This window comes from Aptenodytes forsteri, unplaced genomic scaffold (genome assembly GCF_000699145.1).
Source record: "Aptenodytes forsteri isolate BGI_AS27 unplaced genomic scaffold, ASM69914v1 Scaffold41, whole genome shotgun sequence".
NCBI classification, from domain to species: Eukaryota; Metazoa; Chordata; class Aves; order Sphenisciformes; family Spheniscidae; genus Aptenodytes; species Aptenodytes forsteri.
The window spans coordinates 4,180,628-4,195,074 of record NW_008796211.1 but is presented as its reverse complement, the minus strand read 5'-3'; the positions used below and the strand labels follow the sequence as shown (position 1 = coordinate 4,195,074).

The 14,447-nt window shown below is 40.1% G+C and overlaps 1 protein-coding gene across 1 annotated transcript in view; it reads right to left on the bottom strand.

Moving 5' to 3' along the window:
- Positions 1-2,307: 2,307 nt before the first annotated feature.
- RHOBTB3 (Rho related BTB domain containing 3) overlaps positions 2,308-14,447 on the bottom strand; it is a 28,753-nt gene continuing 16,613 nt past the window's right edge. Inside the window, exons 7-12 of the mRNA XM_009288281.1 lie at positions 12,808-12,920; positions 11,044-11,155; positions 7,622-7,795; positions 6,278-6,444; positions 5,287-5,383; positions 2,308-2,461 (exon numbers count right to left, since the gene is read on the bottom strand). Coding sequence (XP_009286556.1) covers positions 2,346-2,461; positions 5,287-5,383; positions 6,278-6,444; positions 7,622-7,795; positions 11,044-11,155; positions 12,808-12,920 — 779 coding nt within the window. The 3' untranslated portion in view covers positions 2,308-2,345. The remainder of the gene's footprint in view (positions 2,462-5,286; positions 5,384-6,277; positions 6,445-7,621; positions 7,796-11,043; positions 11,156-12,807; positions 12,921-14,447) is intronic.

The window sequence follows — 14,447 nt, the reverse complement described above, 5'->3', positions numbered from 1 at the left end:
AAACCTGGGAAAGCTTTCAAAATATTAAAAATTTAGGACTACATGCAATGCAGACAAACATTCACACAACTTTTGTATCAGTTTTGTACAAGAAGTTGGTATGAGGCATATAATCCATACTCTTGATAATGGAGCTGGCGGCTGGTAGAAGCACATGCTGTGACCGAGGATGCTATCAGGTGTCCAGGCAAGCTGTAGTTCAGCTGCACGGTCATTTTTGTTCATGACTTCATGCTTCAAAAAACTCTAAGTTTTATTTGTATCTATCCAGTTAACTTACACTTTTTTTCTTTAATTTCTACTATAATGATAGGAAATTTTCTTTTTTCACATTTAAGTTCAATACATACTACTTTCCTACTCATTTTTTCTTTAATGTTTTCAGTTTTCTTTAGTGATCTTGAAAAAGCATTGTAATGCTCTATATTTCAGACTCCTTATATGCGAGATGTAGATAAGTATATCTCGTCTTTTAAAGAACTTTAGGATCTCCAGATGAAAAGTTAAAAAAAAAAAAAGAATTATCATTTTTACATAAAACTAACCTCAGAATTTTGAGCCTGCAGCAGCCAGCTTACTCACAAGCTCTTTTTTTTTTTTTTTTTTGGTCTAAAAATAGGAAAGGAAATGCCCTCTCAACCTCTGCAAAATATCAACAGAAAAAAAAAAAAAATCCCTACAACTCTAGCATGGAATTTGTAAAGAACAATTTACCTATAAACCTGTATTGAAATATGAAAACAATTCTTATAAGCAAAAAAAAGATTCAGAGCCAGCAATTGGCTGTTCCATTTTCATCTCACAGCTGCAGTTTCCAGGTATTTTTGAGATGGTCTGCTGTGGACGTTGGGGAAACACTATATAATTTTTTCAGTGTCTTTTCTTTGTCTTTCTAGGCTCAGCCTACATACCAGAATTAAAGACAGCTGGCAAAGCAGAATTAAATGTACAAGAATGATAATGAAGGGTTTAGTTTCTCGATAAGGTTTCACTTACAGAAAAGTATCTATGCTCAGATGAATACCCTTATGTAAAGGTTGGGTTCATTTTGTCATTAATATTACTACATACATATAAGTTAGTGGCATGACAAATTACTTAGGTCAAGAAAAATTGTTTTCTTGTAGACAGTAGTACAGACAAACTCAGTAGTGTCTGCAAGGGTCGTCCTAGTCATAATATTCAGGATTTATCTGTTATATCTGAGAAAGAACCCGTGCAGCCAGAAAATATAATCAGGTTTGTCTCACATGGTGTTATCATATGATGATAATTCAATTTAAACTGAGTCCCCACTGGGGAGGGTCGAGCTCAAAGTCCCGTCGCAATGGCTGACGTTCCTCATAGGGCTGGCGTACCCACGAGGGTCACCTCCCTCCACGCCAGCACATCAGACGTTTATGCTGTCAGCTACCAGTGGGGACCTAGGATTACAAGACCCACTTTTCCCAAAAAAGTCACTAGTGCCAGTGAGTTTTCTCCCACAAAACCTACTGTCGACCTCCTTCCCTTTCCTCCTGGTCCCTACCAGTACCGTATGGATATGCTCTGTGTGGACTTAGCTCTTCCTGAATTTTCCTTAGGGGGAAAAATACGATATGACCGTACTAACAAAGGTGTTCTACAGATTATTAAAACAGACTTTCTTCTCCTATTTATTGGGAGGAAAAATTATTTCATTTTTTTAGATTTTTGGGAGGTATTATAGAATATAGTAATGCATAGACGTTCCTCTGGAATTACAATATCCACTCATATGACTGTAAGAGTCTCAGTAAAAAGAACTACAGACTTGACTTGAAGTAGAAAATGAGTAGTAACTAAAATGCTTATTAAGCCTACCCTTTATTTTGCAAACCAACAGACGCTACAGTAAATTTTTGCATTCTGAAACATTTAAAGAACTTATGAGTCAGCTTCTCAACTTCCTGCACTGCTACTGTGCTCCTATTGTACATAGATTTACAAAAAAAATCTGTTTTCAACAGATGCTGTTTTAGCAGCCAAAAATAACCATGAAAACCAATAAAATAACCAACAAAGAAATTAGAAGGGGGAACAGATGACAGTCATGTCACTGTCCCGTACTATGTTTAATCCCCACGGGTGTGAAACCCTTGTGCTTAAAAGAAACCTTCACGATACATTTCGCAATGCTTTAAGGAAAAAAGTAGAGTGGTTTATTATCAAAGCAAGAAACACTAGCAAGTGCACTGCAGCATGGCATACGGTGTTCCAGGGGAGATCAGTATCTGTTTTTGCTCTTGACATGATTTTTACACTCCGTATAATTCCCAGTCTGAGATTTACCAGTCGAGACGCACTTTGCGTACGTTCAGTCTTCTCTACATTACTGTGCAATGGCATTTCTGGGAGTGGACATAGTTCCTGTAATCAGCAAGCTGCTTCAGGTACAAATTGGAAGGCCATCTGTGCATCTCTACAAAATTGCGCTCCTCCACTAAACAAAGCAATAAAGGAATTAAATGTAATATCCGAACATACAGCACAAGTGCACAGGCTGCAAAAAGTCTTTTAAAATAGGTTAAAAAACATTAAGGATATAAATACAACTAGAAAAGTAAAGATGAGTGCTGTCCATTTTGCCTAGATCTTACTGTATTGCAGATGTAAATGTTACCACATGATGTTCCCTTGCTATTAAGTTAGCAATAAATAAGTTACTTAATAAAATAAATACAATACTTATTAAAGGGAGCAGAGAGATTATCCTGAAGGGGAGTATTCTTTATCCTTAGAAGATACCCAGATGTGGTAATCAGCTGTGAGGTTTTTTCTATGCTGCAACACTATAAAGGAGGGTATTTTAATCCCTATGCCAATAGTTTGTCTCAAGATCATTACAAAAAGCAAGGAGAGCATTCAGAATTTGGCAAGACTTTTATCTTTTCTTCCACGTGTTTTTTGTCACTGACAAAATCATGTAACAGAGTTTTAATCTATATTATTTAGATGAATGCCCTCTGCCTTTGCGGAAATATGCATTTTCATCCCCCTGCCCCAGATTTTCCCGAGTCAGCCCGCAGCAGTGGTTGCCCGGTCCTTTTAGGGGCTCAGACCAAGCCGGACAGAGACCAACACACAGCAGTGAGACCTGCAGCTTGGGGAGGGCTGAGGTCAGGGAAATGGGAGTAATAACGGGCAGCAGGCAGCGCCCTCCCGCTGGCCTTGTGCGAAACGCAGGGCTGCTTCTGAAGATTTCAGCTGTCAGAAAGCCAGCAGAGAGCCGCTGCCTGGTGCTGCATTGCTCTCCCTGAACCTTGAGGTGATGCCCTGTTGTGGTGTCCTGAGTAAGAAAGGCCAACTGCCCGTAATGGCTGCTGTCTGGGAAGCGTGCTCCCATCGGAATGCGCCCGGGAGTGTTTGTGCCCTGGCAAGCCGGGACAGAACGGTTTCACACCATCCACCTGTATTTACTTATGTGCTTTTATTTCTTTCCTCCGGCTTGTTCAGTGCAAGTTCAATGCAGCAGAGCATGTCGACCCCTCAGTCAACCATATGGAAGGGACTCAAAGGAAGGAGAAAAGCAAAGGGCAGGCTGCCGGACATGCGGACACCAAATCTCAAAGGATACCACCCTGGTGGCGTGGTACCCTTTTCCTTCGAGTCAATCCCCAGGTGCTTTTGAAAACGGCCAACCTGGTATCAGCCACCCGCCAGAGACTTCAGGAATCTCATCCGACAGCCAACAGCTTTAGTACTGCTCTGCACCAGCCCTGGATGCTCCACGAGTGGTGGAAGCATGGAGGAAACTCCAGGTGATGGCACAGCAGACATTTGGCGTGGTGATATTTTACAGCTCATCCCCGAGTTACTCGGGCGCTGTCAGAGCACATGCTGACAAGTGCTGATAAGTGATGTTTATCAGAAGCATCACTGAATAGGTTTCATGACAGGCTCGTACGCAGCCTGAGACCCATCAGGATAACTGCAACATGGAGACAGAAGCGCTATTATTACTACTTTCCACAGCAGAAAAAAATAACTTAATAAGCAATATTGGTAAATTGATATCTCACTGGGGAACTGGAAAATGCGTAAGCAGATGTGCCTAGACTGAGCCCTGTGGTGATCCTAAGCCATCGGGTCTCTGTGCTCTCCTGCCTCACCAAGGGGAAGCCAGAGGCAGCTCCCACCTTCACCAAATGGAGAGGACAACCTGATTCCTGCAGCTTCAGGAGAACCTCAGGATGGCTGAGACCGAAGCCCTGTCGCAAGGAAGATGTCACAGAATGTTGCCAAACACACCCTGACACCTGAACCAGCCAGAAGGGAAGCAAAGCAAGTCCACTGTGGACCGAACCCATTGGTGGGTGACACCCACCAGCACGGGTGCCCTGCTCTTTCATGTTGAATCCAGATCGGGGCTATACAAAATGGACATTTCAGAAGATGCACAAACGGGCCGCTGGAAGACGAATTCCAGGTCCAAACAAGGCAGGGAGGACTTAGCTCTCCTTTCTTTGCTCATAACAAATACAAAGTCGTCCGTCATCACACATACATATATGAGCCTTGCAAATGAGGAAAGAGGACTTTTAATGTATTTTGGACCAAACAGAGCTTCAGTTCACTTATAACAAAAACATCCCCTTCTGGAATACACTGGCCCCATACCAATGACCTGAGTATGAACCACGGGTCAAAGAGATGCACCCATCAGGACCACCTTCATCAGGGTGATGAAAAATCCCATAGGCAATGAGCAAAACTTTCTAGAATTACATGTCAGGAAACAAATATACTGTTTGGGAAAATAAGTATCAGTTCCCTGGAAGAACCTGGGTTTATTTACTTGGATGGACATTAGTTATTTGATTTCATGAGATCTTCTGGAGAGTACTGTAAGAATCCTATTTTCTTCAAAGAAAACCCCAACCCTTAAAGAGCAGGTATTAGAAGTGACTCACTACCTTGATTCAAATATACAAACTAAACAAAATTATATACATAAGGTGGAGGGGTTGACATACGATGACCAAACCACCCTAGTCAATTCAGTTATGGGTAGGAACCTGGCCATCAGCACAGGAACCAAAGGACAAGGGGGTGTGGTTGCTGGCTATGCTGCTCTTCACGTGTCGCATGCTGGTCCCACAGTAGGGTGGTGAGCCATCCAGCTCAGACTCTGGACTGGACTAGACTGTATAGCCTAAAGGAGTCCTAATTGCCTTCTCATGCAGAAGTGGTATTGTCCAGCACCTCGCTTCTGATCTAAGCACAACTGAAAAACATTTCTTTTTTTAAAAGTAATTGATAGATTACCTGAAAGATCTTGAAATTCAGGCTTTTGACTGAAGATGAGGTAGTTAGTGGCAATAAAATGAAGAAGCCAAGTTGAAAGGCAATCAGAATTGTGAAACTGTGAGAAGAGAGGAAACACAAACAATACCTAATGCTATCATGTCTAAAACACAACCACGCCTCGCATGTCAAAATATTTCAGATTTCCACTGTCAACATAGCAGCTTACTAAATAAAGTTTTGACTGTAGGAGATAACGAAGGAAAAGTCATCGATGGAAATATGTAAACAGATGGACACCCGAGAACGAGCGACAACACTCACTCCCCCAGTGGTGTGACCTAACCCCTGGGGCTGCTTTGGTCATTAATCTTGGAAATTTTTGTCTTCTGCACAGTAGCAGAGCTTCAGAAAAAGGAAGGTAAGGAGCGTGGCATGCTGGTTTTGTTGTCTCCTCTTTCTCCACAAAATAAGACAATATCCTGCCTGAGACTTGTAAACAATTCAGTTTTTATTTTCCTCTTTTGTTTTCCAAATCTGCCTTTACTGTCTGTCTCTCTCTCTTTTTTTCAGCCTTTAATCTTTTCTTTTCATGCTTTTTATGTATTTAATTCAATATTCTATCAGGTTAGATCTCCTTTGCCACTTGCATATAAAACAATTTTCTTTTTGACTGAGGAAGTAATGCAGCTGCACTTGCCTAAAACACATCTTTTCTGGTAGAAGTTGCAATTAAGCTGAATTACTGCAAAGTGTCCTTGATGAAGGAAATGGCACAGGTTATGGTATGACTGGACATTCTACAATAAAAGGCTGAAGAAGGCCTTATTTTAGCCAACCTTGTGCCACCAGGTCTCCCTAATCAACAGATTGTATACCAATGTTTGTCTTTGGGAACAGAAATTACTAAGATCTTAAAAACCTTAACAAGGATGTTTTAAAAACAAACAAAAACCCCACTAATTAAAGTCAACATATATATTCTTATTTAATACATACAACACATACATACCTTAGCTTTTTTGAGCAAGCTAACAATACTGAGACTTGTGGATGCCAGTTCCCTGCTAGGCATGCTCTGAAGCTGAGTGATAATGTAAAGCTCACAAATATGCTGCAGCCTCATTACTTGGTACATCTCTGCACAGATCAAGAGAGACATAGCTTGGAGAATACTGGCTGAAAAACAAGAAAACAGAAGTTACAGGTGTTTTACTTTTTTGACAGGATGATCAAAGCCACTTTTCACAGAGTCATCTTTTAAACACCTAACAATGAAGACAAAATCAAACCACTATCACCTTCTTTTATTTTTCACTATTATCATTATAAGTTTGCTATATCACTCTCTTTCTCCAGATAAACTATGTAATTAACAGGAAAAGAGTAGTTAGTACTTTTTAGAAGGCGAGTGTAATAAACTGCAGTCAGTATCCTATCTCCTGAAGATGCTGAGTCAAGTGCTGCTGGTCTGTTTAAAGTAGGTGGTGATTAATAAGAGGATTTAGCTTTCTAACTTCTCTTTCAGAAAAGAACCTCTATGATACGTGTACATGAAAATATAGTGGAAAGGACAAAGAGAAAACGGAGCAACCGTATTTTTAAAAAAATATGATACGGTGGTTGCATATTTGAACTGATGGACAAGGAAATGTTAGACAGACTGAAAAGAGAAACATATGGAAAACCTAAGAATAAGGCAGAATTATCTGAAAAGAAAACAAAAGCAAAAATACATATCACACCACTGTTCATTCATTCATTATATCAAAGGAAAATTATCTGTATTTAAATCATATTTCATATTCAGTATGTAGATTTTCTTCTCATTAAAAAAGCAGAGATTAAGACACAAAGAATACTTTAGTTCACTTTTTCTTGCCAAATACTCCAGCTGACTTTTTTTTTTCTGGTTTTACATACAAATGAGATACTCGTGAATAAATAAGGTATTCTTGCAATTTAACCTTGTTTATATTAAACTTAACAAAATACATACTGAACAAAATGACAATTTTGAAATAAGACCCAGAATTAAGTTTAGAAAGCAATATTATTTTGATGTAGAAAGAAAATTCCAAATATTGTAATGGACCAGAAACTAAATTTCACATTTTTTTGTCTTGCTGTGTAAGCACAAAACCGTGATATTTGTTCTGCCTCCAGCTTATTTTACTTAAATAAGATTGATTTTTTTGTTTTCTTGCACAATATGAACAAGTTATTTTTCTTGAGACATTATTCATAAAAACATTGGCATTTTTCAATGAAATAAATGCTGCTACACTGCTTTCTACCAATGTCCCACTGTGGAAAAATGAGTAACAGGAATAAATGTATTTTTAAATTTTCTTACCTGGGCAGCAGGAGTCCGTATAAAGATACTCTAGAAAGGAGAGGAAAGTGTCTTTGGAAACCCCATACACTGGAACCAGAATACTATTTGCTTCAAAATAATTACCATTAAACATAGCTGCCATTACCTCACAGCGAGCTACCAGAACTGCTCTGTGGGCTGGTACAGTTGCACCTGCAGGATGCAAGACAAAATATATTATTATTTTAAATACATTGTAATATCTTGATTTTAAAGCTCATATTTTCTTAGAAGGCCTTCATTTCACTGACCATAACTTAAAACAATTTTAGAGTGTTTAAAATCAACAGTATCCAAGTGATAATTAATGACACACTCACTTTATACCAGTCAAGATGTTTACATCTGCCTAGTAGCCACCAGCAAACAAAAAGAAATACCAAATTTATTATGACAACCTGCTCCCAACACCAGGTGCTCAAAATATGGCAAACTTTTATCAGTCAAAAACAGGCTTTCAACTAGTATAAAATCTGACACCACTAGGGTTACACCAGTTTACACTAGCTGAACCTCTGGCCCATTGTGTAAATATGCAGTGCTGTGAATTGTTATGCAAATGAGTAATTTGTGTTCATCAGTAGTCCCACTGGTAATGAATGCGTGTTCCAGAAGTCAAACTTTCACATAACCACACAAAGCAGAGAAAGGCAGATTATCACAGATGAAATTCCATTAAATCCATTAAGTAAGTATGAATTTAACCAGATTAAGTATTTTGCCTAAATGAATTTCCTGATGGTTGTCTTACGAAAATAATGCTGATAAATTTTTCCAGAAATTTTGCCGTTTTCTAATATTTGCAAGTGGATCATTTACTTTACTACAGCATTCGTAAGACCTAGTAAGGTTGACAGCCCAGCGCAGTAGAGGTCTTACAGGTTCCCAGTGAAAATGTTGGCAGCCTGAGCTCCAGCCCCGACACTCAGACTTCTGCAGAGTCCAGCTGAACTCAACAGTCCCGCAGGCAAGAAGGTGCCAAACAAGTGCCAGGCGGGACAGCAGCCAAAGACAGAATGAGAACTTACAGTCAGATATGAATGTTTTAATCAAATTTATAATAAATAGATCAACTGACATGCAAGATAAATATACTGTAAATACTTATATAGAAGTTACTGTCTTAATTTCCTCCTTAACCACAACCCTGCCACCTGCCTAACTCCTTGAAGACATCTGGCCCTTTTTCATTTTTCTTCTATTTCTATTCACTTGTGCTTCTATTCCAAATTGTCTGCGCTGCATACAAAATTTGTATGTTTCCATATAGAGAGAACATGTGCCGATGGTATTACATATTCACGCACATAACATGAGTAATACACGATGCAGATGTGGTGTAAGATACGCATGCAGTTTTGTATGTGCATGCAATTGGGTGTTTACCTACTAATTAGGAGGTTCAGTCACGTTATGAGTCTTTACACAGACATAACGGGCTCCCATTTTCAATGGCTCCCAAGTACTTTCCTAAGCTAGAAAGGTCGAAGCAACCCCCAATATTCAAGGAATTAGTTGAAGACTTAAAAATGTATTTGCCTGATCAAGACTAAAAACTTCAGTTTCTCTTAGTAACTATTTAATTTTAATACAATTTTTGTGGCTGATTAATAGAGACAAAGGGCTTGGAAGATTTATCAAGCATTAGGAAAAACAGTTCACATTTTAGTAGTGGGTAACCACACGTTTTAAAAAATGTTTGTCAACCCATTTGGCAGTAATTTTTTTTCTGTAAAATATATAGTGGTGGTATGATTTAATCAAATTCCCACAAAGCCTCTCTCAGGAGTGGGACACTGAGATGAATTGTTCATGTCATTAAACTCAGCATCAGTATTTTGTTCTAATTTTCAAAGACCTTTTTGTTTTTTCTGCATATTAAAGAGAACATCTAGAAAGAATCTGCTTGTCCTCGTGTGCTTATGTTTGAGGGATTAATGCTTCATATTTGGCTCTGAGATTTAAAGCTGAAAATAATTAAACAATTGCCTAATCCTAAAAGGCCATTTCTGCATGAAGGGTGGGTGTGGACAAATCGAGAAAATCATTAGTATTTAAAAACCATCTCCTTCTTATTCTCACAAAAGCGTGAGACACTTTTTCCCCCCCGTATCTTTATTTTTAAGGGTGAACGCATTTAGTTTCCAGAAAAAATCAACCATGACACTGCAGCATATTGGTGCACCCAAGCACATTCTTTGCAGACAAAAAGGGGACAAAAGACGGTTTCACCTGCCCGTGCCTTTGCCGAGGAGCACTTGGCATCTTTGTGAGCCGACCTACGTAACGCCACCAGCAAAACCTTTGTAACTTAACGGTCTGTTACAGACAAGTCAGCACGGAAAGCCAGCCTCCGCTCCCCCACATCTTTTTAATCCTGGCCACAAAGAGGACTCAATAATTACCATCATCTCAACAGACTTTTTTTTTTAAAAAAAAACCCAATAATTTAGACGTTTCTTTTCACACTTGCAGGGTTGTGCAATAGGCAGGTCTAACCTAGGCGCCTGCAAGGCTGAAGGTTGCTTTCGTAAGGAGTCACCTATCATAGAGAAGTTGCAGAGACCTGTGACAGAAACATGAAGATCGGTACGGGAGCATCTAGAAGGGCAGTAAAACACAGCAGGTGTTGATAGCACCTAGACTAGCAGGTCATCGAAACCCCAGCACATCTACGTGCGTTTCTAGGGATGCCTACGCTGGGGGAAGAAGGGCAGTGAATAAAGCCTGTGGAGGCACGGGAGTGGGACGTAAGTCCCTGTCAGCTTCTGGAGGGTAGAGAAAGGCACATCCACAGGCAGCACCAGCCTGAGACAGACAGAGGGAAGGCGGTCAGGAGTCAATAACCAGCATCTCTGGTCTTTTCACTGAGGGCAACCAGTGTAGACGTGGCCACAGGAGTCCATGCCTCTCCGAGGTTTGATGCTGGGCAGAGCCCTCAGATACATCCCGGTGCTTGTGCAGGTGGGAACATGAGCAAGATAAATAAGTTTTAAAATAAAATCACAGTCCCCTGTGATGCAACCCCTGGTTTAGCCTTGCTACCTTGGTGCTATGCCATTGCAGGAGCCTTTCCTGCAGCACACCCGCCATTTGCTAAGCCTCCGAGGGGTGTGTGTGAATCAGAAGGGCACAAAGTCTACTATGACAGGCAGAGGGCATTCGTACAGGCTCAGCCCTGATAAACCACGTTGAGGGTGGACACTGCTGTAAAGCATCCATAGGGACAAGCGTCAGTTCTAAGGAAAAACTGCTTTCCACAGTGACAGCAAAACATATACATTTTCTTAGTCTTGACACAACAGAAAATACAGTCACCTCCATTTCCCAACTCTCCTGCAGAGAGGATAAATGCTGGAGACGCAGCGGTGCCCATGTCAACAGGAGCAGAGGTACCGTACCTTGTATTTTGAAGATGACATCAGCTAGGACAGGCGTATTAAAGAACAGCCTGAGAGAAGTATTATACAGCCGTTTTATCTGGTGAGATCTGCAGTCCTTTACAGTGTTTAGCTGCAAAATAAATTATTAATAAAACACTGTCATGTATAGTTGCCCACAGAGTAAAAGATTACAAGACATCATTTATATGGGAAAACTAAACAACAGCCTTTTGCTTTCTACTTTATGTTCTTTTGCTAATGCTACTCAGCCGTGCCTCTCGCACGTGCAACCCTCTGCCATCATCTTTATCGTTCATTTTCCTATTTCCCACAGTGCAGCAGCTCCAAGGCGTCTCTGTCTCCTACACTCACACCCCAGCTCTTGCCGTGGTACTCTCTGACCTGTGACAAAACTCCCCCATCCAGCACCTCTGGGCAGGTTTGGCTGCATCACGAATTTTCTGGACTCCAAACTTTTTCATACGTGCCCTGTTCGGACCCAACGCTGCAGAAACACAAGGTTTGAGGGCTCTGGGGGGAGCACTGATGGGACACACATCCACCCTCCGGCGTGATGCCGCGAACGGATGCAAGGCACCCAAAATTTGTGTTTCTTGATATTGCGCTGATATCGCCTCCACAGAGGCAGAGGGAGCTCACAGGCTGAAGCACAGACTTCTCTTACAATAATCTGGGGATGCTAGCGTCAAGACCCTCCAAAACCCGGTACTTCCAGTTACTTTTTCAGTTTTGTTTTTCTTGCTTTAAAAATGGAATCTAAAGCTACCAAAAGGAACAACATCAAAATCATATTGCTAGGCTGCGATAAGTGAAATTCAGATCACGTTGAATTTATGGTTAAAATTCTATATCTAATTTAGATAGTTATTTTTTATCAAGAAAATCACAATTCATTTCTAGTCCTCATGTCTTTGAAGAAAAACTTTTAAATGTGAAATAAAAGTATCCCAAAGACGTAACAAAACCCCAGAAGGAACAACAAAAACTCAGGTTTATTATCTTAAAAGTTTTCAGGACTTTCTAAGTCTAACTCTATGAATGTTTTAGCTGTGGACACTTAGGACTGGCAGGCCAACAGCTGAGTGATCAGAAGCTTAAAACAGCTAAGGAACTTTTTGATCCTTATATTATGTTATCTCAAGACAGTCCAAGATGATTTCCCATTTAAATGAACAGAAATAGTTTGTGCAAGTTCTACAGTATCAGGGAATGTGTAAGTTCTATCAGCAAATGGCTGTTAAAACTAATTCTATATTGTGACTTTTTATTAACATAATAATGTGACATAAATTACATTTTACTGTGAAATCATCTGCTGAATTAAATATATTGAGCTATAGACGGATTTCCACATCACAGCACTTATAAGAGAAACCAACTCTCCCGATCTACTGCAGAAACATAACTTTTGGCACATATTCAGGAAAGCAAAGCTTTCCTGGGCAGCCTCTATTACATGAGAATTAGGAACACATAATCATATTGTTAGACAATGTGCAAAGCTGTGAATACGAGTAATCCTTTCAGGATACCTACTTGTGTGCTTTTTACCGATTACAGTAATTCTGCACATTAGATCAGCATGTCTGTGTTTCTATTTTGTACATGCCTGTGAACAACCCACTGATAAAAAGTAATAAAAGCTGTATAAGCCAAAGTGAGTTTAAAACAAAGACTGGCAAGGAAACCTTGTCTACAAAACCATTTCCCAAGAACTTAAGTAACTAATACTAACAATTACACTAAGACAGTTAGATGTACCTTCCCTGGAGTTTTCAGGATACATTTAACTTTCTCAAGCACGTGTTCAGTTTTTTCTGGATCCTTCAACTTCTTTTTTATATCCTCTTCTAATCGTTCCCACTGGAAAGCACCTGTCACAAGATCAGGTAAAGTTGGATTGTAAATCAACAAGGCACAGGCCTTAGCAGGCAGTGAAAAGATGGTATCAATGCCAAACAGATCCCTGGAGTTTTCAGGATACATTTAACTTTCTCAAGCACGTGTTCAGTTTTTTCTGGATCCTTCAACTTCTTTTTTATATCCTCTTCTAATCGTTCCCACTGGAAAGCACCTGTCACAAGATCAGGTAAAGTTGGATTGTAAATCAACAAGGCACAGGCCTTAGCAGGCAGTGAAAAGATGGTATCAATGCCAAACAGCTTCTGCAGAAACTATATTTTCTGCAAATAAATCAGCCAGATCTTTGTGCTTAGGAAGGGCAAGATGCAATCCTTGCACAATAAAAACTCCATGGTACTTTTACAAGAATGCAATCAAGTACAGACAGATCAGGGCATCTCCCTTGCTTTAAAAATCAATTTCTGGATTCCTCCTAGTTCAATCACTGCATATTGCAGGTAGACATTCCCAGAAAAATCCTGTATGTATCAATATTTATGGAAGTTCTTTAGCTTCTGCTCATATTTCTGGTTGCATTGCTTTGCAGGTGTCTGAACCAGAAAACCTTCATGCACGGTTATATTCTGAATACTGGTAGCTAAAAACAGCGCAAAGTTTGCAGTGGAATGTCTTTTTTTCTTGTTTTCAGAGTCAAAACCATGATATTCTCTTAGGTGTCTCAATAGCTTTCTGGGAAAAACTAAAAGTGTTGACTGGCGTTAAAACAAACGTAGTTTATCCTTATAGACTTTGCTGGAGTAAGTCTCAAAGACACCATGGGGCTTTTTGGTAACTTTCAGCTCTGGTCTCCAGGCCCATGAAGCAAGGAAGAGTCAGACAGAGGTAAAGCTCAGGGTAAGGCCCAAGTCAGCACAGCCCTGAAGGCACTCTGCTGCAGAAAATGCCGAAACAGCACATACAGCTTACAGCGCCTTTAGCTCTATCAGCTCTTATGTATACTGTATGGATGGTAAGTGTTTATAACCTCACGGGCATGATGTCGTGGTCCTGAAAGGCTGAAAGCGATGGCACTGCCTCATGATCTGATCTCTTCTCAGCCGTGCCTTAAACATCTTTGAAAGAACTCGTCATCTCTCAAAGGTACTAAACATCGCAATGACTTTTGGCAGTGCCCTTCAGGTTGGGAGCTGTGGCTTACAGCAGTTTCATCTACAACTGTACAAAGTCTCCCACCTCTTTGGTTGACATAAGAAAAAGTAAAATTAATACACAGAAGGCAGCAGACATACTTGTCTTTCACCTGCTGAAAGTCCAGGTTTAATCCTCTATTCATGTCACCAGTAAATAAAAAAATCAATCCGTTCACACTCAAGAACTTCTGCATCTGTTCTTTATGCTTGACGCTGGTTTGGAAAGAACTGAAAGGGATGTATTCAATGTACAAACTCTAACTGAAAGCTGAAAGAGGCTCCATTGTGTCTTGACAAGCCAGTGTTCATGTCTCAGCTACTAAGGCAGAAATCCTCTTCATATGTTAG